The sequence below is a fragment of the Centruroides sculpturatus genome, unplaced genomic scaffold (genome assembly GCF_000671375.1).
Source record: "Centruroides sculpturatus isolate CEXI.00-Female unplaced genomic scaffold, Cexi_2.0 scaffold244, whole genome shotgun sequence".
NCBI classification, from domain to species: domain Eukaryota; kingdom Metazoa; phylum Arthropoda; class Arachnida; order Scorpiones; family Buthidae; genus Centruroides; species Centruroides sculpturatus.
In genome coordinates, this window is record NW_019384450.1 from 616,096 (window position 1) to 641,865 (window position 25,770).

The 25,770-nt window shown below is 31.9% G+C and overlaps 2 protein-coding genes across 2 annotated transcripts; both read right to left on the reverse strand.

Moving 5' to 3' along the window:
• Nucleotides 1–3,920: 3,920 nt before the first annotated feature.
• On the reverse strand, nucleotides 3,921–11,438 carry LOC111620529 (riboflavin kinase-like). The gene is made up of 4 exons (XM_023362456.1): nucleotides 10,909–11,438; nucleotides 5,382–5,398; nucleotides 4,231–4,333; nucleotides 3,921–4,142 (listed from the first exon to the last, which is right to left on the reverse strand). Exons 1-4 carry the CDS (start codon nucleotides 11,072–11,074, stop codon nucleotides 3,994–3,996), a joined length of 435 nt encoding a protein of 144 aa, XP_023218224.1. The 5' UTR covers nucleotides 11,075–11,438; the 3' UTR covers nucleotides 3,921–3,993.
• A 1,174-nt stretch (nucleotides 11,439–12,612) lies between these two features.
• Nucleotides 12,613–23,772, reverse strand: LOC111620545 (riboflavin kinase-like). Its single transcript, XM_023362477.1, has 4 exons — nucleotides 23,320–23,772; nucleotides 18,122–18,273; nucleotides 12,923–13,025; nucleotides 12,613–12,834 (listed from the first exon to the last, which is right to left on the reverse strand). The coding sequence occupies exons 1-4, from the start codon at nucleotides 23,414–23,416 to the stop codon at nucleotides 12,686–12,688; spliced, it is 501 nt and encodes a 166-aa protein (XP_023218245.1). The 5' UTR covers nucleotides 23,417–23,772; the 3' UTR covers nucleotides 12,613–12,685.
• Nucleotides 23,773–25,770: the final 1,998 nt, after the last annotated feature.

The following is a 25,770-nucleotide window of genomic DNA, read 5'->3' on the forward strand; positions in this document are numbered from 1 at the left end:
ATTTTTTCCCTCATAAGTAGTTTTGATTTTTTATTAGAAAGAATTTTATAAGTTTACTAGTTATTTGGAGATGTATTTAAGTGGTAGCTTCGTTTTCATTGATCACAAAATGTCCTTATATTGCTGCAATTTTATATATGACAGCCACCTTCTAAATTTGAAACAGTGATTAACCCATTGAAATTGTGAAAGTCTAACCTTTCTAAATCTTGAAGAAACGGTTCCTAGGTCCGTATTCTAAAATGAGATACAACACATTCAAAGACTAAAGAAACAATTATAGAAACAGTAGATAATTATGCTTATGAATTAACAAAAAGAAATGTAGCAAGTAGTTTTGAAAAACCCAATATTGAAGATGGTGCAGTTGTCCTGTCTAGATGTTCTGTTTTAACATTTTGACATATTAAGCACTTTCGAGAATATTTTGCCTTTGTTCTTGGAACCCATTTTCCGAGGGGGAGACCTCAAAAGTGTTTTACAATGTTCAAAGTTAACAGAAACAAAATCCACCATACAACTCCTTTAAAATACAAATGAAATAATATTTTAACAGATGTACCCAGGGTGTTTCTTAAGTTTGGATCTTTGTTTATTATTTTAAGGGTAAAACACAGTACAGAGCAAGGAGGAACAATTTCAAGTTATTTTGAGGACGGGATTTGCATTTGGCCAGAAGTCACCAGAGTTTCACGCGCGCAAACCACCACGTGTGATCGATGGGAAATCAATGAAGACCATAAAATTCTTTGGCGACTTCTCACCGACGGCAGATCCCCACCGTCAAAATAATTCAAATTTATCCTTCCTCGCTCGGCATCGTGCTTTACCCGTAAAATAATAAAGATCGGCATAATTATGGATCCAAACTTATGGGACACCCCATATAGATATATACGTAAATACATATTGAAGAATTAAATGTAGCAGCACTTACATTTAATATTTTGTTTTCTATGATCTGAATAAAATATTTGATCATATTAATTTTGATTTATAACAGAAATAAGGAAAAATAATAGAAATTATTGATTTATTGAAATATACAAGGTATTTGTCTTTAGGTTTTTTTAAGAGGATCCAATTATTCTAAAGCATTTAAAAAAAGAGAGAGAGAGAATTAAAGTATTTTTCTGTAATATCAGAAACATTGAAAAACAAAAAATACATTTAATGGCAATATATGTTTAGAAGGCACAAATATTTTTCTAAACTTTAGAATATAATTCTAAATATAAATATTTACTGCTTTTTTTTTTTATGCATTGGCTTCTATCACTTTCTTATTTCTAATTCATTTCTACAAAAAGTTCATATAATTTATCTGTCGTAAAATAAAGACACATTGCACTTACATTTGACACGATGGCGATTCTTTAAAGTAACCTTGGCTCGGTTAAAACGGTCGTTTCCACTCCAATTATACCCTTTAGATGGAAATGCATGCTAGCATCTTGCACGTTACATAGTTTACGGGATCGTCAATTTATTCTCTCGTATCTCGAGACACTTTCTCAAAAGTTTTTTTAAATTCCGTTTGAACGGAACTACATTTCTGTTAGTCAATTTACTTGTACTAAAAGCAGAATAACTCTTACATAAATATAGTTAAACTATGAAAGCATTCTTATTGTGGGTATAGATCTGTAAGCTGGTAATGAACTAATTCTCAGAAAAAACAGGATTCGAAAACCAGACCTGCCAAAAATTTGCTATTTTAAGTAATTGCTTGGAATGTTACACATCCATTTACAGTCTCCAATAGAACAAGTCAAATTTATAGGAATACTCTATTATAGAAAAAATCAAAAATTTAGAATTGCTTATGGTTCTATACTCACATTACATATATAGTATATTGAATACTATTATTTATATCTAATAAATATACGTGGGAGGGACAAAAAAAATCGGATTTTTTTGTAAAAAAACTTTATTAACTTTTTTACAAAATTCCTTCAGTCACCTTCAAAGTACTCTCCATTAGATGTGGTTCACTTGTCAAGTCTTTTTCCCCACTGTTTGAAGCATCTCTGGAACTCTTCAACCTTGATATTGTCCAGTGCACTTAGGGAAGCCATTTTTACTGCCTCCACATCATCAAAATGCTTCCCTTTTAGATTTTTCTTCATTCTCAGAAACAGAAAAAAGTCGCACGGGGCTAGGTCTGCTGAATATGGAGGGTGGAGAACGACAGGCCATCCCAGAGAGGCCAAATAGTGGGTCACTCGTAAGGCTGTGTGTGCGGAGGCGTTGTCGTGATGAAGGAACCAGTCACCCGATCGCCAAAGTTTCGGGCTTTTCCTTCACACATCCTCTCACTGAAGTCTTAAAACTTTTTTGGCGAATTTTTTCAACGTTTTCATCATATCGAGATGTTGAAGGACGCCCAGAACTTTGCAGGCGGAACAAAATAACAGTAAGAGAAACACACTACACTCAAATGTAAACCTACAAACTGATGCCGTCTGCACAGATGTTTCGTGAAGGTCTCTACTAAACCCATCTAACGGGAGAACTCTCTACTATGTCTACAAATGGCAACGCACTCTCAGTTCGGTTTGTTTTGGGTCCCCCTTGTATGTATTCTTATATAATGTGGAAAGAACCATTTTTGATTCTTGGAGAGAAATCTTTAAAAACATTTGTGCATTTTTTGGTCAATTGAATTTCTTTGAGTGAACATTGATAAATCCTCAATTGTCATTGCTGTTTTGAATATTTATTATACAATCAAGTTAACTCTTCAATGTGTCTTCAATGTCATATAGAATTCTGCCACACAGTTTTCTTCCTAATGGACAACCTTGAAATTCTGCCACACAGTTTTCTTCCTAATGGACAACCTTGAAACTCTGCCACAGTTTTCTTCCTAATGGACAACCTTAAAATTCTGCCACAGTTTTCTTCCTAATGGACAACCTTGAAACGGATGTAATTGATTCTTTAAAAATGAACTAACAATTTGAAGTTTTGAATAAATTCTTTTATATCACCAATTAGAACTCAAAATGTAAAGCTTGTTTTTGGAGAAGACTGAGCTATTCTTATTTCGTACCACTTTTCCTTAATATTTATTGAAGATTTTAAACAGAAACCATATATTTTATGTATCGTTTCATTCCTCATTACACAATTTACAAAACTTTACCTTACTTTTTCAATTGAGAAAAAGGCAAAATTCTAATATGTAGCACTCAACATTCAAGATTAAGGCATTCACGAGGATTCTTCTAGAATTTGTGCAAGTTTCTCTTGTTATTCTGTCATTCACAACTCTCAAAATTAGTCTATGCAAAAGTGCCATTTAACCAAATGCTTGTTTGAATACTTTCCTTCCACTTGTGGCAAAAATACATCGCAAGTGCAATGTCAAATGTGGTAAAGCATAAGTCTCTCTTTGGATGGTGTGTATTTTGTATGGAAATTTTGAATCTCTGTAGTACACTGCATAAACTCAAGTTACTTCTATAGCAAAATTTCATCTTACAATTGCTTTAAAGTAATGAAAATTTGATAAATATATCAATGATAATCATAATATCAAAACATTGCAACATGTCTTATTCTTGACAAGAATAAGGTTTTTAATGCAAGCATTAATTTCATAAAGATATACCTTTTCTGATCTCTGAATTTAAATTCTTACTCTCGCAACCTTGTATGGCTTATTTCGACAAACTACACTTACATTAATTAATTATAGAAAAGTTTGTAGCATTAATGTCCTCCTTAATGAATTATATTTGCAATTTCTCTGGTAAGAAAGAAACAACACCACTTTTATTTCAAGTTCAATATTTGTGTAAATTTTTAAAAATAATATATCTAAATAAAAACAAAAGCCTAACATTTGTAAAACATTTTGTTTGAAAAATTCATCTACAAATAATAAATTAAATGCTTATCACAACCCTCCCTGCCAGGTTTGAGAATTTAAATCTTCAAAGCGGAAGACCAGAGACGAAGTACCTAGACCGTTTTTCTGGAATGTTATAGGCTGTATCCGTTGTTCTGGGGAGGAAAGGCAGTCCCGTTTTTGGAGTGAAAGAACGAATGGTCTCTGTATATCAGGTAGTGGGGCTGGTCCAGGAGACGTTCGGCTTCTCTGATGTCGTCGGTGATGGCAGATTTCAGTTCCTCTGTGGGGATGAGAAAATAATCCCTCATTTCCAAATCGACAGCAAACATTTTGCTCGATTTTATTAACAAAAATTAAATTTCTTTTACCTAACGAAGAAAAGTCTTTCTCCGGTCTCAGATATCCCAAAATGGCAACCCTTAGAATGGAGCCGTAGAAGTCCTCGGGAAACTGATTTATTATGTGGGTTTCCTGTATAATTTAAAGAATAAAGTCAAAGTGAAACAATTATATAATTTAAATAATCATTTAGTTATTTTCTAGCTGAGTTTAGAAAAGATTGGGCCAGTCCAGGATACAGGGAAAAACTGGATGCAAAATAGTGCTGCCAACCTTCTTTTACAATGCTGTTATGTATCACAATTCCCATCAGCCACACAGTAATGAATCTGTTACATTTGCATGTTTTTGTCCATTAACTGAACAGGTTAACTGAATAGATTTTCAGTTAATCCGGTGAGTATTCCCATAAATATACATGATACATGTGGTAGGATCTACAGAGTAAGCATGTGTTATATATATAATGTTTGTTTCATTGTAATATACTCAGTTTTGTAGTGTCTGGAACTGCCTCGAGATTCACTATAATTTATTTACTATGTTTTTCTCATACTACTATATAATTTTAGGTTGCAGTGTTGGAGATCTCGACCACGACTACCTAAAATTGTATTGATTTAGGATTTGAGATATTAATTTCCTTTTTTTTTTATAAATTGACAAAATCTATTGTATTTCAATTTCTAATAAATGTGTGTATATAAATTATATTTCATTTCTTTATTTTCCTTTGTCTACAGAATTTTTGCCACTAGCTGTCTGTTGTTGCCCCAAAACTGCTATTACCCCATTGCTTGTGCCCGGGTCTTTATTTTTTGGAAAAAACAGGCTAGATTTTTAATGTCCTATACCATACGATAGATCTTTCTATTTGAATCAATACTTCAATCTAACGGCAAAGTTTTTCTGAACTTTTAATCTATCACAAGATCCATTAAACCTGTCTGGGATTGACCCAGTCGCACCTATAACATTAAAAAGAAAGTAGAGAGAAAACACGTTACAGATAACTAATTCCAGGTCATGTACTTAAATAATTTATCACAGATAGATTACATTTGTGTAATATGTACAAGTGTCGTACATAGCCAAAACTTTCCATCAAACTTGGATGACGACAACAAATACAAGAGCAAAATCAAAAATTTATTTTTATTATGTTAAAATGATGACAAACCATATTTTTTTGGTCATCTGTTCAAAAAATTAGTATCAAAATTAAATTTACTAATAAGGAGTACACAAGAATTAAAGATGCCAAACTGATTAGCAAATTACATGCTTATCAGTTATGTTTGCTTGGAGATTAGTTAGTTAAATATATCACTGATATGTGCTCTGTTTATAAAATGAGTTAAGGTTTTGTTTTTAGCTGTTTAGTCGACACAAGGACAAAAAAAATGAAGAAGAATTTGCCGAGCGCATAGAGCATTTCTACCAAAACCTAAATGGTTTTTTCCATATTATGTCTACTTAACTAAAAAAGGCATACACCGCAACATCATTTGTAAAATTATTAGCAGATTTAAGGACACAAATGAAATCAAGTTCGAGAAAACTACTCACTGTCCCATAAACATTTTTACTAAGAAAACGACAGGTAAGGTTACAGAACTGTTTAAGGTGGATCTGAATTAGTTTCTAAATAAAGGTTACCTCTTAAGTATATCAAAGTATATAAGATGAAAATTGTGGCAAAAGATAAAAACTGAAGCTTTGAAGTATGTAGGTAACGACAAATCGTGCAAAAACTGATCTTTAAGAAGTGTATGATAAATGTCTCATTCCGTACCAAATTTTTCTGGTGACATGTCACTAATGATCCATAAGACATTCTGGGTTAGGAATATTTTCATAGCTCCAACCCAGAGAAAGTTGAAGTACTAAAGTCTCAAAGTGGCATTTGATTTAGCAAGCCATAGATGAGGATGGTAATGTCACATTATGTGCAAGGTTCAATGAATGATAGAATGTACTTGGAAGAATGCTTGAAGTAGTAAAAGTGCAATTTATACTGGATGTGAAAGGCACAAAACATAAAGCGAAGAGCGAACAAAGAAACATGAATGTATGTAACCTCACAAAGCAAGTTAAAAATTTTCACGTCAGCCAATGGGAGTACACGACAGCTGGGGCGCATTGGCAAGCGTAAGCCAATGAAAATGTTTTCGTCTCAACTAGAGTTTGACTCACAAGCAGGAAAAAGAAAGATTCATATTGAAAATAATACTGGTATATAATTTAATTTTGATAAGTCTACACAACACAGTAAACAAAAAGGACATTAATGTGGTAACTGCAGTATATATCAAATTTTTTAAAATGCCATCTATTAGGGTAAAGAACAAAACTACAACTTGCAACTACACTTACCATTGCTGTAGTGTGAACAAAATTCACTTCACTCACCTTGTTCGCTCTCGTGCCCAGTGTAGATCACACTTAACTGTTACCGAGGATATGTTGTTTTCACAATAATCGATAAAGTTTTCTTTTCGCCCGATGCGGCAACGTGCAATTAAACAAAAGATGCCATCCAGTATTTGGAAAGAGCAAAGCTTAATTTTGAGCCCCAAACATTCCTCAAGAAAGCAGCATTAAAAAATTTAGGGCTGCTTGAAAAGCAAAAAAAAAAAAGGAAACAAAAGTGGCACCAAAACAAAATTTCAAAAAGTTATGGGGTGGGAAAAAAAACAGTAAACCAATCACAGAAGATTCTGAAAAACAAATAAATGCTGTCTGAAGATGATCCATTTGACTGGAAATCACGGAGTCAAAAGAATTTTCAAACATGCTTCCAAAACAAACAAGAATTAGTAAAATAAAATGTTCATTACAATTTTAATTCAATTTTCTTTAGTAAATGAAATTATATGAATAATGGTCTCTAATTCTCTGACACCCCTTAATTAGTAAATTTAAATTTTAATACATTTGATAAACACCTACCAGAAGCAGGATTCAAACCTACCACTCTTGCTTAACATACAAATGAACTGTCATTATCAGTTTGTCATCCACTTTAAAGTTTTAATGCACGAGTTAGAATTAATTAAACTAATTAAATTAATTAACCCGCAATGTTATTCTATTGATATATATGAGGGTGTTTTTTTCAACCTCCGACGGTCCATAAAACAAAGACAAGTGTAAATAACAAAATGAATTTATTACCAAAAGTTGAAAAGTAACCATGTTTGTACCTAACTTTCAGTAATAAATTCATTTTGTTATTTACACTTGTCTTTGTTTTTTTATGGACTATCGGAGGTTGAAGAAGNGAGTGTTTCCTCAGAAAATACTGTACTGTAATTGTATGTATTGTTTATTTGAGAATATAACAGAAAATAAACTGCCCAAATACCCTTAAACAAAGGAAAAGTACGTCCTTTATGAAGGCATAGAGCCTTTACTACATGAAAATGAAAATTAATGAATACACTGTGTACAGTAATTTACCTGATAAGACAGACCTCAGAAAAATACTTTATGAGAGCTTTTATACTTTTATAAAGCTGTCTATAATGAAAATTAATTAACTAAGGATTTTTTTGCCCTGCCAGGGTGTGGCCAAGTTATCTGGAGTGCCGGGTTAACGAGAGCCAAGTTTTCGAGGTTCTACTGTACTACAATAATTTACAACAATGGTTCCTTTGTTTTAGTCATTTACCCACATTAAGAATTCCATACAGGGTAGTATGCTTGACTCAATTTTACAGACCTCGATGTAACGAATTTTGGCAACGGCAGACCGAATCAGTTTGTGCCGAGGCATCTGTCGGAACGGAAACACGATATTCGAAAATGGATCACAACCAGTCAGGACATAGAATATCTTCTAAGTAATATGGCCGAAGCTATAATTTACATCCCTAATTGGAAGCACAGCTTTCATTCCCCCCGTTCACAATAATACAAGTCGTTTATCTCTCTTATCATATTTTGTTCGTTCTGTAGTTGGTCGTGACATTTTCGGATGCAACAAATGGCCAGCACCATCGCATCATCATTCCCCTATTGGTCTGTCATATTAAGGGTTAATAACAATAACGATGCTTCGTTATCATATGGCTCGATTCTACCTTAGGACAAAAGAATGGTCGGCCCAACTTACTTTAGAATTTTGGAATTTAAGGCAGATATAAAATTATTATTTTTAATAAAACAGGAATGGTAAAATATAATTATTAATGCACACAACAATAAATTCAATATGTGAAGATATCACAAAACATCTACTACATTGCTTTTGTATAAGTTTACAAATTGCGCAATAGAAACTGTTACATAATTCACAATGGACTAGTAATCAGAATCGTTATCTTAACTGGAAAAAAAGAGGATCTCGATTAAATTAAATTGTAAATTTATTAGTCATCTACATTTCTTTTTGAACAAAAATTTAATATATCTGCCACAGATTATAGTTTTATAATTATAGAAATTAAATAAAAAAACAAAAAATATTGCATAAACATTAACAGCAATATGATTTTAAAAATTAAATAAATAAAAGCACGACATTATTTATTGGAAAGAAATTTAAGTTTCCATTCTACAATTTATCAATCGCTTATTTCAAATGTTTGCACATTTATGCATGCAGCTATGTAATTTTGCTTAATGTATATAATATTTCACACACTTTAATTACACACTTAATTGGCATTATTTGAATCATATTACATTAAGTATTCATTGCGCAATTATTTGCAATACAAATTTTAAATTTTATTATTAACAAATTTAATTCTATTTTTTAAATTTTAGAAAAAAAAAGTCCATTTTCATAGAGATCAAATCTAATCTGATTATTAAATGGTGCATTTGCCTTTACTGTTACACTTGACCTATTTTAAGGTTACTATTCCAATTAATGCTTCCCGACAAATGATTCTTTCAAAATAGATCTTTTAAAAAACTCGTTACCGTTTATTTTGAACGGATTTATAATTTCGATTGTTTCGAGCCCAAAAATTTGGTTTGGAAAACCGAACGATTCTAACCGTCGATTATAGATCGGGAAGTATTTAACTCGAATGTTGTTCTAAACAAAAATTTCAAGAACAATTTTCTGTAGCGAAGGAAAGCCGGTTCGGATTGGACGTGCCATCAGATAAGGTATATTAAAAATAGTCTTGGAGGCGTTAAAGGTAAAAATAAAATAAAAAATGATTGGTGACCTAAAATGAGGTAAGATTATGAAGAACTCAAAGCACTCAAAATGGAGAAGAATGGAAGAAATCTGTGCTCTAACGATCTGCTACTACGAACAGAAAACCAAAAAAGAGTGAAGAAACGAATGAATTAACTAAAATAGATTATTTTTTATACTTTAATTTGGTTTAATCCACTCATTATTTTATTAAGAAAGTTGAAAATTCATAAAAAGTAAATAAGGTAGTTTCAAAAATCCACTTTTTATAAATAATTTTACAATTTTTTTTTAGTTGTTAATATTAATTACCTTTGTAAACTGGAATTATAACAAAATCTTTAACTATTTTTGTAGCATTTAACTAGAACGTGATGTTTATCAGATAAATTTAAAATCTCTCTAATTTCAAGAGAATTTGATATATAAATATATATCAATATGTACTATGTACTATGAGAATTTGATATATAAATATATATCAAATTCTCATAGTACATAAAACAACATAAGAACAACATTGTTTTATTTTCTTTTAGTCTAATGTAATGTGCTTCAATGACATTTGCTATTTTTTCATATAATGTTACCAGTAACAATCTGATACTTAACAAAATTGTTGAAAATATCTGGATTAGTCTGAACATGCAATTCAATAATTATTAAGTTGTATTGTTAATATAAAAGCTAAACATTTCATGCTTAGCTTTTATATTATGCAACCATTTGCAGAAATCGCAACAAAGATGTACTAGCTACAGGTGTTATTAAAAATGTCCGTACAGTTTGGACCGACCTCCAAATCCTACAATTATCTTTGAATATATGTAGTTTCAATATTAAATTATATATTTAATTAAAATTCAGAAGTTTCTGCAGATATCTGGTAATTATTTGAATAACTGGAATAATGATAAACTAAATATGGCTTTGTAAATTAAAATTTGCATAATTAGGAAAGCACAATTTTAACAGCTGCTTGACGAAGGAAAATACTATTATGACTTTTTACACAGAATAATAATGGTGTTTAAATTAGAACATTTGCAGCATAACTCAAAATAATTACACATTAAGTGTTTGGGTCCCAAAAACAATTTTCAATTTTACAAAGGATTTAATTAAATTCGAGTGCAAACACTTAACTCCTTTGACAGTTTAAGCAGCGTGAGTTATCGTTCGGGTGAGGAGCGAAAGAAAATTATTACATCGACGGTAGCAATTTTTACACACTTTAAACAAGGAAAAATGAAACAAGCACTCCAAACATTACGCAAAGTAAATGTTTCTCTATTTCAATTCGGGATAAAAAAGAAACGTAACGGTAACAACTTCCTAGAAGGACCATTCAAACCAGTTTAAACGTATGAAATTCGAGGAAATGCAAAGTGCTCTTCGACTGGAAGACACAGTCACAACAGGGTCATAAAATATTTTCCTCCAGCTAAGCTTGTTATTAAAAACTACACAGCACCAAACAAATTTGAAATGATGTAACAATTAGAGGAACACCTGTTTTGAGATTTTGTGGTTTATTTTAGCAGTTAACTGGAAAATAATGTCTCTAAATAGGAACCAAGATACATTTTGAGCATAATTAATATACCAAACAACGTACCTGTGGGTATTCCCAACTCCTTGCTGCCTCTTCCAAAACCCTTAACAACTATTCCAGAAGCGAAGAAAGGTAAACTTTTCCTAATTACACTAGTCATGGTTGTAGAAGCGGGATGTGGTGAAACCGAGTTGCAAATCTTCCACGTAACAGATCTACGGCTCGAACGTTTGTGTTCCACGATTTACACGTGCATAAGCACTCATACTCGATATCGTACGTTACCTCCTACTTTACGACGTCACAAAAAAATAATAACTGTTCCATTTGTGACATCATATTTACGACATAATTAACAGATATGACGTCCTTTATACCACTTCACATTTTCGGATACGGGACGAGGCGAATATATTAAACATTATCGTCTCGAGGAAAATAAATTAATAAGAAACATAAATATATTTTAAAAAGCACCTTGAGGTATACGTCTACATTATGACGAACGATGACGACACAGAACGACGAGACATCACTCCGCGTGTGTATATAATTACAATAAAATTGTACTATATATGTATATAATTTTTTAATTATTTTTTAATTATATTTTCATTCATTTAAATCACATTTTNCACACAGTTTTCTTCCTAATGGACAACCTTAAAATTCTGCCACAGTTTTCTTCCTAATGGACAACCTTGAAACGGATGTAATTGATTCTTTAAAAATGAACTAACAATTTGAAGTTTTGAATAAATTCTTTTATATCACCAATTAGAACTCAAAATGTAAAGCTTGTTTTTGGAGAAGACTGAGCTATTCTTATTTCGTACCACTTTTCCTTAATATTTATTGAAGATTTTAAACAGAAACCATATATTTTATGTATCGTTTCATTCCTCATTACACAATTTACAAAACTTTACCTTACTTTTTCAATTGAGAAAAAGGCAAAATTCTAATATGTAGCACTCAACATTCAAGATTAAGGCATTCACGAGGATCCTTCTAGAATTTGTGCAAGTTTCTCTTGTTATTCTGTCATTCACAACTCTCAAAATTAGTCTATGCAAAAGTGCCATTTAACCGAATGCTTGTTTGAATACTTTCCTTCCACTTGTGGCAAAAATACATCGCAAGTGCAATGTCAAATGTGGTAAAGCATAAGTCTCTCTTTGGATGGTGTGTATTTTGTATGGAAATTTTGAATCTCTGTAGTACACTGCATAAACTCAAGTTACTTCTATAGCAAAATTTCATCTTACAATTGCTTTAAAGTAATGAAAATTTGATAAATATATCAATGATAATCATAATATCAAAACATTGCAACATGTCTTATTCTTGACAAGAATAAGGTTTTTAATGCAAGCATTAATTTCATAAAGATATACCTTTTCTGATCTCTGAATTTAAATTCTTACTCTCGCAACCTTGTATGGCTTATTTCGACAAACTACACTTACATTAATTAATTATAGAAAAGTTTGTAGCATTAATGTCCTCCTTAATGAATTATATTTGCAATTTCTCTGGTAAGAAAGAAACAACACCACTTTTATTTCAAGTTCAATATTTGTGTAAATTTTTAAAAATAATATATCTAAATAAAAACAAAAGCCTAACATTTGTAAAACATTTTGTTTGAAAAATTCATCTACAAATAATAAATTAAATGCTTATCACAACCCTCCCTGCCAGGTTTGAGAATTTAAATCTTCAAAGCGGAAGACCAGAGACGAAGTACCTAGACCGTTTTTCTGGAATGTTATAGGCTGTATCCGTTGTTCTGGGGAGGAAAGGCAGTCCCGTTTTTGGAGTGAAAGAACGAATGGTCTCTGTATATCAGGTAGTGGGGCTGGTCCAGGAGACGTTCGGCTTCTCTGATGTCGTCGGTGATGGCAGATTTCAGTTCCTCTGTGGGGATGAGAAAATAATCCCTCATTTCCAAATCGACAGCAAACATTTTGCTCGATTTTATTAACAAAAATTAAATTTCTTTTACCTAACGAAGAAAAGTCTTTCTCCGGTCTCAGATATCCCAAAATGGCAACCCTTAGAATGGAGCCGTAGAAGTCCTCGGGAAACTGATTTATTATGTGGGTTTCCTGTATAATTTAAAGAATAAAGTCAAAGTGAAACAATTATATAATTTAAATAATCATTTAGTTATTTTCTAGCTGAGTTTAGAAAAGATTGGGCCAGTCCAGGATACAGGGAAAAACTGGATGCAAAATAGTGCTGCCAACCTTCTTTTACAATGCTGTTATGTATCACAATTCCCATCAGCCACACAGTAATGAATCTGTTACATTTGCATGTTTTTGTCCATTAACTGAACAGGTTAACTGAATAGATTTTCAGTTAATCCGGTGAGTATTCCCATAAATATACATGATACATGTGGTAGGATCTACAGAGTAAGCATGTGTTATATATATAATGTTTGTTTCATTGTAATATACTCAGTTTTGTAGTGTCTGGAACTGCCTCGAGATTCACTATAATTTATTTACTATGTTTTTCTCATACTACTATATAATTTTAGGTTGCAGTGTTGGAGATCTCGACCACGACTACCTAAAATTGTATTGATTTAGGATTTGAGATATTAATTTCCTTTTTTTTTTATAAATTGACAAAATCTATTGTATTTCAATTTCTAATAAATGTGTGTATATAAATTATATTTCATTTCTTTATTTTCCTTTGTCTACAGAATTTTTGCCACTAGCTGTCTGTTGTTGCCCCAAAACTGCTATTACCCCATTGCTTGTGCCCGGGTCTTTATTTTTTGGAAAAAACAGGCTAGATTTTTAATGTCCTATACCATACGATAGATCTTTCTATTTGAATCAATACTTCAATCTAACGGCAAAGTTTTTCTGAACTTTTAATCTATCACAAGATCCATTAAACCTGTCTGGGATTGACCCAGTCGCACCTATAACATTAAAAAGAAAGTAGAGAGAAAACACGTTACAGATAACTAATTCCAGGTCATGTACTTAAATAATTTATCACAGATAGATTACATTTGTGTAATATGTACAAGTGTCGTACATAGCCAAAACTTTCCATCAAACTTGGATGACGACAACAAATACAAGAGCAAAATCAAAAATTTATTTTTATTATGTTAAAATGATGACAAACCATATTTTTTTGGTCATCTGTTCAAAAAATTAGTATCAAAATTAAATTTACTAATAAGGAGTATACAAGAATTAAAGATGCCAAACTGATTAGCAAATTACATGCTTATCAGTTATGTTTGCTTGGAGATTAGTTAGTTAAATATATCACTGATATGTGCTCTGTTTATAAAATGAGTTAAGGTTTTGTTTTTAGCTGTTTAGTCGACACAAGGACAAAAAAAATGAAGAAGAATTTGCCGAGCGCATAGAGCATTTCTACCAAAACCTAAATGGTTTTTTCCATATTATGTCTACTTAACTAAAAAAGGCATACACCGCAACATCATTTGTAAAATTATTAGCAGATTTAAGGACACAAATGAAATCAAGTTCGAGAAAACTACTCACTGTCCCATAAACATTTTTACTAAGAAAACGACAGGTAAGGTTACAGAACTGTTTAAGGTGGATCTGAATTAGTTTCTAAATAAAGGTTACCTCTTAAGTATATCAAAGTATATAAGATGAAAATTGTGGCAAAAGATAAAAACTGAAGCTTTGAAGTATGTAGGTAACGACAAATCGTGCAAAAACTGATCTTTAAGAAGTGTATGATAAATGTCTCATTCCGTACCAAATTTTTCTGGTGACATGTCACTAATGATCCATAAGACATTCTGGGTTAGGAATATTTTCATAGCTCCAACCCAGAGAAAGTTGAAGTACTAAAGTCTCAAAGTGGCATTTGATTTAGCAAGCCATAGATGAGGATGGTAATGTCACATTATGTGCAAGGTTCAATGAATGATAGAATGTACTTGGAAGAATGCTTGAAGTAGTAAAAGTGCAATTTATACTGGATGTGAAAGGCACAAAACATAAAGCGAAGAGCGAACAAAGAAACATGAATGTATGTAACCTCACAAAGCAAGTTAAAAATTTTCACGTCAGCCAATGGGAGTACACAACAGCTGGGGCGCATTGGCAAGCGTAAGCCAATGAAAATGTTTTCGTCTCAACTAGAGTTTGACTCACAAGCAGGAAAAAGAAAGATTCATATTGAAAATAATACTGGTATATAATTTAATTTTGATAAGTCTACACAACACAGTAAACAAAAAGGACATTAATGTGGTAACTGCAGTATATATCAAATTTTTTAAAATGCCATCTATTAGGGTAAAGAACAAAACTACAACTTGCAACTACACTTACCATTGCTGTAGTGTGAACAAAATTCACTTCACTCACCTTGTTCGCTCTCGTGCCCAGTGTAGATCACACTTAACTGTTACCGAGGATATGTTGTTTTCACAATAATCGATAAAGTTTTCTTTTCGCCCGATGCGGCAACGTGCAATTAAACAAAAGATGCCATCCAGTATTTGGAAAGAGCAAAGCTTAATTTTGAGCCCCAAACATTCCTCAAGAAAGCAGCATTAAAAAATTTAGGGCTGCTTGAAAAGCAAAAAAAAAAAAGGAAACAAAAGTGGCACCAAAACAAAATTTCAAAAAGTTATGGGGTGGGAAAAAAAACAGTAAACCAATCACAGAAGATTCTGAAAAACAAATAAATGCTGTCTGAAGATGATCCATTTGACTGGAAATCACGGAGTCAAAAGAATTTTCAAACATGCTTCCAAAACAAACAAGAATTAGTAAAATAAAATGTTCATTACAATTTTAATTCAATTTTCTTTAGTAAATGAAATTATATGAATAATGGTCTCTAATTCTCTGACACCCCTTAATTAGTAAATTTAAATTTTAATACATTTGATAAACACCTACCAGAAGCAGGATTCAAACCTACCACTCTTGCTTAACATACAAATGAACTGTCATTATCAGTTTGTCATCCACTTTAAAGTTTTAATGCACGAGTTAGAATTAATTAAACTAATTAAATTAATTAACCCGCAATGTTATTCTATTGATATATATGAGGGTGTTTTTTTCAACCTCCGACGGTCCATAAAACAAAGACAAGTGTAAATAACAAAATGAATTTATTACCAAAAGTTGAAAAGTAACCATGTTTGTACCTAACTTTCAGTAATAAATTCATTTTGTTATTTACACTTGTCTTTGTTTTTTTATGGACTATCGGAGGTTGAAGAAGAAAAATAAGCCGCCTACATTGTTTGAGCATTACAAAAGTTTCATACTTAATGTCGTATCCAAAAGGAAAATACTATCGAGTGCTATCTTGTGTTATACAGTAGTAGTTTTGATTGGAGTATATAATTTGTCTATTGTATCGTACCTAAATATAATAACCCTCAATTTACAGAGGACTCTAATTTCATGATCGATTTAACACAAATGGAACAATGACAAAATTTCACTTTATGCAATAGGTTCCAACATTATACAGTATTAGTGTTTAAATGTACAGCATTTCAATTGTGTTTCCTTCAAAAGTATGTTTCAACAACCCATAGATTTATAACAAAATTAAATAATTGTGAATATAAATATACAGAGTAACCATTTTATTAGGTACACCCATCTAATACCTTGTTATTTTTTATACTTCATAGAAATTGAAGAATTTGGAGTTTCAGATTTGTTTTATTTCTTTATGAGCCAGTTTACAGACTTGTGTATTTTTGTAAATACTAGCTTTAGTATTCCATAAGCATTCTCGTTCGTGGTGGTATCTTCATCCCAACATGTTAAAGCTATTTTTTCATCATCATAAAAAAAAACTCTCAAACACTTTCCTCACAACATGCACTTTACTAAACAGACCCATCTGCACTCGCTTATGTCACGTACAACTGACACAATACACAGTGAAATGGTTGACTTGCTCAAGTACAGTAAATAGAACAAACTTCATATTACTTGAATAAACAAATTGTTAAATTTCTTACTTGCATTAATACTAAACAAAACTGCTCACGATGCAAGTAATCAAATTTAGCTAAATGAGTTAGCAATTGGCTTTAGCTACTACATTCATGCAAATCGGTCATCATGCAAATTAAAGCAGCTGGGCAATAGCGTAATACTGGACCACAGTTGCATAATTCCTTGTCTTGTTTATCATTTCTACACACTTGACGTATCTAATAAAGTGGCCACTTGGTGTATATAATTCAATTTCTTTAAATCTTTTTGCATGTTACTGTTTTTTTTTTTTTTTTAAACCACTACTACTATCAATTTTTAACGGCTTCTACAAGTACTCCACACTTTCAGTTCTGATTGCGTAATACCAAGAATACTGTGAAAGCTGAAGAAATTTACTTTTTAATTTCAGCGCATTTATGTGAATAAAAAGAACTTCAACATTTTTTAATGTGAGAACCGAGGGGATAGGACTACATCCTTGGATCGACTTTCAAGTCGGAGGGACTTGTCCACTTGTCAGAAATGGCTTATGTTTTCTCAGATTTTCCCTTGATAATAGTTATTGTACCATCTATATAGATAACTATTAAATCGTTGTTTCCTTGTTAAATTGGGGTCCTCTTTTACTCGTATATCGCCTGTCACCTTACCAATGGCACTCCTACCTCCTCCACTCGACCCGAAAAATTTTAATCCCGTTCCCTCGGGATAAACTGAAGAAAACATAAGCCATTTCTGACTAGTGGGCAAGTCCCTGTGACTTGAAAGCCGATCCAAGGACGTAGTCCTACCTCCTTGGTTCTCACATATTTATTTTTTATTTTCTACCTTTTAGTTTTATATATGTAACACCGAATTATCAAAATTCTTTGTTTTAACATTTAATTGGAAAGTGGGTAAAAAATTAAGTTAAAAGAATTTATGTAGACAGTATGACTAAAAAAAAAGGTGTATGGGTTTGCCCTATGTGTAGTGTCATCTGTTATCAGATTTTTACAAATTTTTAATTTTTCAATAATTGGTAAAATTGTTCACAAACTCTAAAAAAAGTGTAATTGTCGGGAATACACACGTATTCAAAGTTTCAATTAGATCAGAGATTGGAAAGTGGGTGAAAATTGAGTTATTTTATATGGACAGACAGAGTAAGTTAATAAACAGTGTATTAAAAAAACTTAGGTCTTGTTATTTTAATAAAACTCACTCACCATAGACTTTTTAATATTGTGATAGAAAGGGTTCCAGCCTATACTCATGACCATCTTGTAGACGGGTCCGTTGTTAACCCCGGCCCATCCGTAATATATTCCGCACTCTATGTCCTTCGGCAGGTGGTCCACCACCTCGCTGGGAAAATTTGCTGAAACGTCACAAAATAATTTTAACATTTTAAAACAAAATTTGTTACATTCGTTGTAAGATTAACCTTATGAGAATTAAGATTTATTACTTATTGTTTCTATTGCATGACTTAAGTATTTAGGAATTTATCAGATGGAATAAGCATGTATTATTTTATACTTTATTTTTATTTACATATTTAGCTATTCATATATTCTGAACAATCTTGTTCAGTATCATAATTAAAGACATCAAGATCCACAATTTGTATCCATATACAATTATTTAAAATAGTTTAATCTCCATATTTCCTTCCCTTCTTTTAAAATCAGACATTAATATTCGGGTCAAGGGAGTTATTTTCTCAATTATCTTTGACGTTACTTATCATATTTGTCTTTTATTACTGAATGTCATCGATAAGTTTAATCTTAAATAAATATTGAACTCAAATTCTACTACAAAGTTGTTATTAATCATTTTGTTCACTATAAAATAACACAACACTTCTCAATAATTTTGGACTTTTTGGACATATCCATTTTAAATTTGAATTACTTAAATTATTTATAATTTATTTAGAAAGAAACTTAAACTTTGCAAGAGCAACACTTAAATTTACTGCAAATATATATTTTTTAATATTAAAATACAGTAGACCCCCCTATAACGCGGGTTCCTATAACGTAGATTCCTATAATGAGGCGAAAAAATTGCGACAGTATTCATATAAAGACGCTAAAAGGGACGCGTAAAACGCGGTAAAACGTCATCGCCAACTCGTCATTGCGGACGAGCAGCCGAACTACTTTCTGCCATCCAGCGCCACGCTATGGAGAGTTTAGGCGAGTAAGTTGAGTTTACAAGATGTACAGTATGTAAATTAGGTACCGTAAGTCTAATACAGTGCTGTAATTTTAAACATTTCTTGTGAAAGAAACATTTCTTATTCAACGGCCATAAAAATTATTTCTATTAATGATGTCTCCAAAGTTCAACGAAGTTTTCACAGAAAAATAACATCAGAAATCGTGGCCGCCGTTTGGTGCGCTGCTCCGCGACGAACACAAGCTTAAGCAATGGCGACGTCGAATGGTGCACACTCAGTAAGTAATCCTACAATTTTTTGTTTATAGCATAGTTTATATGGATTATTCCCAAAAAATTATACGTATTTTGGAAATGTTAAGTCAAATTAGTCTAGAATCGATTAATTTTATGGAAGAAAACCTTTCAAACAGCTGTAGTCCATAAACTTCACATGTGTCGGGCTGCGATTGGCTCATGTATTTAAGAATTCCTACAACGCAAAATTCGTATAACGAGGAACGTATCTCTGCGTTATAGGGGGGGTCTACTGTAGTTATATATATAAAAAGAACAAATGCTATAGTTTCTTCACATAATAAAACCTAGTGCATTCTTCATAAGATAAATATACTAGAATATTAATTAATTCTTTTAAAGTAATTACAGTAGAACCTCGAAAACTCGGCCTAATGTGGACTGAAGGGTGGCCGAGTTTGTGAAAATGCCGGGTTATCGGGAATGGGGTTAAAAAAAATAAGTACAAGTGTTTCCTCAGAAAATACTGTACTGTAATTGTATGTATTGTTTATTTGAGAATATAACAGAAAATAAACTGCCCAAATACCCTTAAACAAAGGAAAAGTACGTCCTTTATGAAGGCATAGAGCCTTTACTACATGAAAATGAAAATTAATGAATACACTGTGTACAGTAATTTACCTGATAAGACAGACCTCAGAAAAATACTTTATGAGAGCTTTTATACTTTTATAAAGCTGTCTATAATGAAAATTAATTAACTAAGGATTTTTTTGCCCTGCCAGGGTGTGGCCAAGTTATCTGGAGTGCCGGGTTATCGAGAGCCAAGTTTTTGAGGTTCTACTGTACTACAATAATTTACAACAATGGTTCCTTTGTTTTAGTCATTTACCCACATTAAGAATTCCATACAGGGTAGTATGCTTGACTCAATTTTACAGACCTCGACGTAACGAATTTTGGCAACGGCAGACCGAATCAGTTTGTGCCGAGGCATCTGTCGGAACGGAAACACGATATTCGAAAATGGATCACAACCAGTCAGGACATAGAATATCTTCTAAGTAATATGGCCGAAGCTATAATTTACATCCCTAATTGGAAGCACAGCTTTCATTCCCCCCCCGTTCACAATAATACGAGTCGTTTATCTCTCTTATCATATTTTGTTCGTTCTGTAGTTGGTCGTGACATTTTCGGATGCAACAAATGGCCAGCACCATCGCATCATCATTCCCCTATTGGTCTGTCATATTAAGGGTTAATAACAATAACGATGCTTCGTTATCATATGGCTCGATTCTACCTTAGGACAAAAGAATGGTCGGCCCAACTTACTTTAGAATTTTGGAATTTAAGGCAGATATAAAATTATTATTTTTAATAAAACAGGAATGGTAAAATATAATTATTAATGCACACAACAATAAATTCAATATGTGAAGATATCACAAAACATCTACTACATTGCTTTTGTATAAGTTTACAAATTGCGCAATAGAAACTGTTACATAATTCACAATGGACTAGTAATCAGAATCGTTATCTTAACTGGAAAAAAAGAGGATCTCGATTAAATTAAATTGTAAATTTATTAGTCATCTACATTTCTTTTTGAACAAAAATTTAATATATCTGCCACAGATTATAGTTTTATAATTATAGAAATTAAATAAAAAAACAAAAAATATTGCATAAACATTAACAGGAATATGATTTTAAAAATTAAATAAATAAAAGCACGACATTATTTATTGGAAAGAAATTTAAGTTTCCATTCTACAATTTATCAATCGCTTATTTCAAATGTTTGCACATTTATGCATGCAGCTATGTAATTTTGCTTAATGTATATAATATTTCACACACTTTAATTACACACTTAATTGGCATTATTTGAATCATATTACATTAAGTATTCATTGCGCAATTATTTGCAATACAAATTTTAAATTTTATTATTAACAAATTTAATTCTATTTTTTAAATTTTAGAAAAAAAAAGTCCATTTTCATAGAGATCAAATCTAATCTGATTATTAAATGGTGCATTTGCCTTTACTGTTACACTTGACCTATTTTAAGGTTACTATTCCAATTAATGCTTCCCGACAAATGATTCTTTCAAAATAGATCTTTTAAAAAACTCGTTACCGTTTATTTTGAACGGATTTATAATTTCGATTGTTTCGAGCCCAAAAATTTGGTTTGGAAAACCGAACGATTCTAACCGTCGATTATAGATCGGGAAGTATTTAACTCGAATGTTGTTCTAAACAAAAATTTCAAGAACAATTTTCTGTAGCGAAGGAAAGCCGGTTCGGATTGGACGTGCCATCAGATAAGGTATATTAAAAATAGTCTTGGAGGCGTTAAAGGTAAAAATAAAATAAAAAATGATTGGTGACCTAAAATGAGGTAAGATTATGAAGAACTCAAAGCACTCAAAATGGAGAAGAATGGAAGAAATCTGTGCTCTAACGATCTGCTACTACGAACAGAAAACCAAAAAAGAGTGAAGAAACGAATGAATTAACTAAAATAGATTATTTTTTATACTTTAATTTGGTTTAATCCACTCATTATTTTATTAAGAAAGTTGAAAATTCATAAAAAGTAAATAAGGTAGTTTCAAAAATCCACTTTTTATAAATAATTTTACAATTTTTTTTTAGTTGTTAATATTAATTACCTTTGTAAACTGGAATTATAACAAAATCTTTAACTATTTTTGTAGCATTTAACTAGAACGTGATGTTTATCAGATAAATTTAAAATCTCTCTAATTTCAAGAGAATTTGATATATAAATATATATCAATATGTACTATGTACTATGAGAATTTGATATATAAATATATATCAAATTCTCATAGTACATAAAACAACATAAGAACAACATTGTTTTATTTTCTTTTAGTCTAATGTAATGTGCTTCAATGACATTTGCTATTTTTTCATATAATGTTACCAGTAACAATCTGATACTTAACAAAATTGTTGAAAATATCTGAATTAGTCTGAACATGCAATTCAATAATTATTAAGTTGTATTGTTAATATAAAAGCTAAACATTTCATGCTTAGCTTTTATATTATGCAACCATTTGCAGAAATCGCAACAAAGATGTACTAGCTACAGGTGTTATTAAAAATGTCCGTACAGTTTGGACCGACCTCCAAATCCTACAATTATCTTTGAATATATGTAGTTTCAATATTAAATTATATATTTAATTAAAATTCAGAAGTTTCTGCAGATATCTGGTAATTATTTGAATAACTGGAATAATGATAAACTAAATATGGCTTTGTAAATTAAAATTTGCATAATTAGGAAAGCACAATTTTAACAGCTGCTTGACGAAGGAAAATACTATTATGACTTTTTACACAGAATAATAATGGTGTTTAAATTAGAACATTTGCAGCATAACTCAAAATAATTACACATTAAGTGTTTGGGTCCCAAAAACAATTTTCAATTTTACAAAGGATTTAATTAAATTCGAGTGCAAACACTTAACTCCTTTGACAGTTTAAGCAGCGTGAGTTATCGTTCGGGTGAGGAGCGAAAGAAAATTATTACATCGACGGTAGCAATTTTTACACACTTTAAACAAGGAAAAATGAAACAAGCACTCCAAACATTACGCAAAGTAAATGTTTCTCTATTTCAATTCGGGATAAAAAAGAAACGTAACGGTAACGACTTCCTAGAAGGACCATTCAAACCAGTTTAAACGTATGAAATTCGAGGAAATGCAAAGTGCTCTTCGACTGGAAGACACAGTCACAACAGGGTCATAAAATATTTTCCTCCAGCTAAGCTTGTTATTAAAAACTACACAGCACCAAACAAATTTGAAATGATGTAACAATTAGAGGAACACCTGTTTTGAGATTTTGTGGTTTATTTTAGCAGTTAACTGGAAAATAATGTCTCTAAATAGGAACCAAGATACATTTTGAGCATAATTAATATACCAAACAACGTACCTGTGGGTATTCCCAACTCCTTGCTGCCTCTTCCAAAACCCTTAACAACTATTCCAGAAGCGAAGAAAGGTAAACTTTTCCTAATTACACTAGTCATGGTTGTAGAAGCGGGATGTGGTGAAACCGAGTTGCAAATCTTCCACGTAACAGATCTACGGCTCGAACGTTTGTGTTCCACGATTTACACGTGCATAAGCACTCATACTCGATATCGTACGTTACCTCCTACTTTACGACGTCACAAAAAAATAATAACTGTTCCATTTGTGACATCATATTTACGACATAATTAACAGATATGACGTCCTTTATACCACTTCACATTTTCGGATACGGGACGAGGCGAATATATTAAACATTATCGTCTCGAGGAAAATAAATTAATAAGAAACATAAATATATTTTAAAAAGCACCTTGAGGTATACGTCTACATTATGACGAACGATGACGACACAGAACGACGAGACATCACTCCGCGTGTGTATATAATTACAATAAAATTGTACTATATATGTATATAATTTTTTAATTATTTTTTAATTATATTTTCATTCATTTAAATCACATTTTTTCGATAATTAAATTATCGTCACGTGATATTTTTGCAATTCACAACGGATAAAAGGGAACAAAACGGATTTAATTAGAATGCGGTGTATAATATAAATTCTCTATTCCGTAGTCTATTAATTAATACAAAACAATAAAAAATTGCAAAAATTAAAATTAATTATGTTTAATTATTGAAATATTAAAAATTTTTTTTGAGTTTTTTTTATTATTTAATCATATGATTTTCTTTGATTAGTAAGATTATCGATTTAAATTCCGTTATTGAGTAGTGTTTCGTATCTAGTTTTAATCGGGTGCTGGCATATAAACAGAGGGCCGAATCGTCGATTGTTTACCGACGTGTTTCTGGTGTTGTGCGCCGAAGAAATTTGAAATGATTGCACAGATGCAAACGATCGTGGCCGAAAAGTAAGCGTGAACTTTGACCTCGAAGCACCGACAATCAAATGGAGGAATGATCGATATTATCTTGCCATTCTGTTTATCTCCTGCATCATTTTATGCTTCTTTTGCACTTTAATTATTTCCGAGGCGTTTATAAGCGAGCTCCGTCTTCTGCAATGATTGCTTCAAAGCCTTTGCATCTACACCGTTATCTGCTCAGAAGATATTCGACTTTTGCCAGGTTTGGAGGTAACGCTCGGACCGGATGGAAGAGGAAGACCCTCCGCTTGGGAAGCGCGCTCTTGGCCGGAGGACTCCTCTTCTGCGGATACCACGCGTTGGCACCCGGCTACCGCGTCTGCCAGTGCGACCAGCTGCCCGACTATCGTGTGGCCATCAGGAAGAGCAGAGATCTGCTGAGGAGAGTAAAGGTATAGGTTTCCGTAGTAATTGTACGTAGGGTGTAGACGAAATAAGTAGCAAGATCTTGAACGGTATCGTCGACGAACAAAGAATTGTGTTGCGGTTTTTAGTTTGGAGAACGATACGGTCGACTCGTCTTAGAACGAATGCCAATAGAGCAAATTTTGCCGTCGCCCTGGCAAAATGCCATTGTAACGACATTAATTTTCAAACGATAAAGCAAACAAAACTTTTACCAGAATTTGTTAAACCGAACTATAAATTACCTTTGCAACCCCTAAGAAATAACCCTATTTCCAATAATGATTGCTTTTTACACTTTTCGACACGAGCGATAAAAAAGTAGTACGAAAACACTACTATAACCAAAATCTGGCAAGAAAGAATACAAGAAAGCTACTGTAATAAATATTCTATTTTGAGTGGAATAGAATTTTTTTCTAGTAAGCAAACAGGTTTGACTTCTGTAGAGCAATTCAAACATCTGGTTTTAGCAGACTATTCTACTGTACTCAGAAAATAGGGGTTAAAGTTTAAGGATGCCCAACCCTTTAAATGGATGTGGACCTATGTAAACAAATGCTAGGTTGCTTACGGGGTTTGGCTACTTTGCATTGAATTTGGTTCCTTTTTTACTCTTTTGGCACAAAAAATATTTTGTACTTTCTCAAGCAATTTTCAACAGAAAAACATTACAGACTTTTTTAGCTTTGTTTTGTTTAACAACTTTGATATACTGCTCCACACATAAATAGCAAATACTGTCTCCTCCTCATTTTGTTTGATTTGAAAATCACTTAGAACATTAATTTGCTTTTGTAAGTAAATTTAATTTTATTTAACTTGTATTTAAATTAATTCATAATATTATAATTTAGAGTTTTTGATCTATTAATCCTTAAACAACCACTCGCCACACTGGGATATAGTTAATCACATACTCTGAACCAAGTACAGTGTGTAGATAACGAAAACAGACAAAACAAACGTTTTCGAACTCCTTCTGAATTTTTCATCAGGTTTTGTAACAATTCATTTTTGTCTGTTTTCGTTATCTACACACCGTAAAA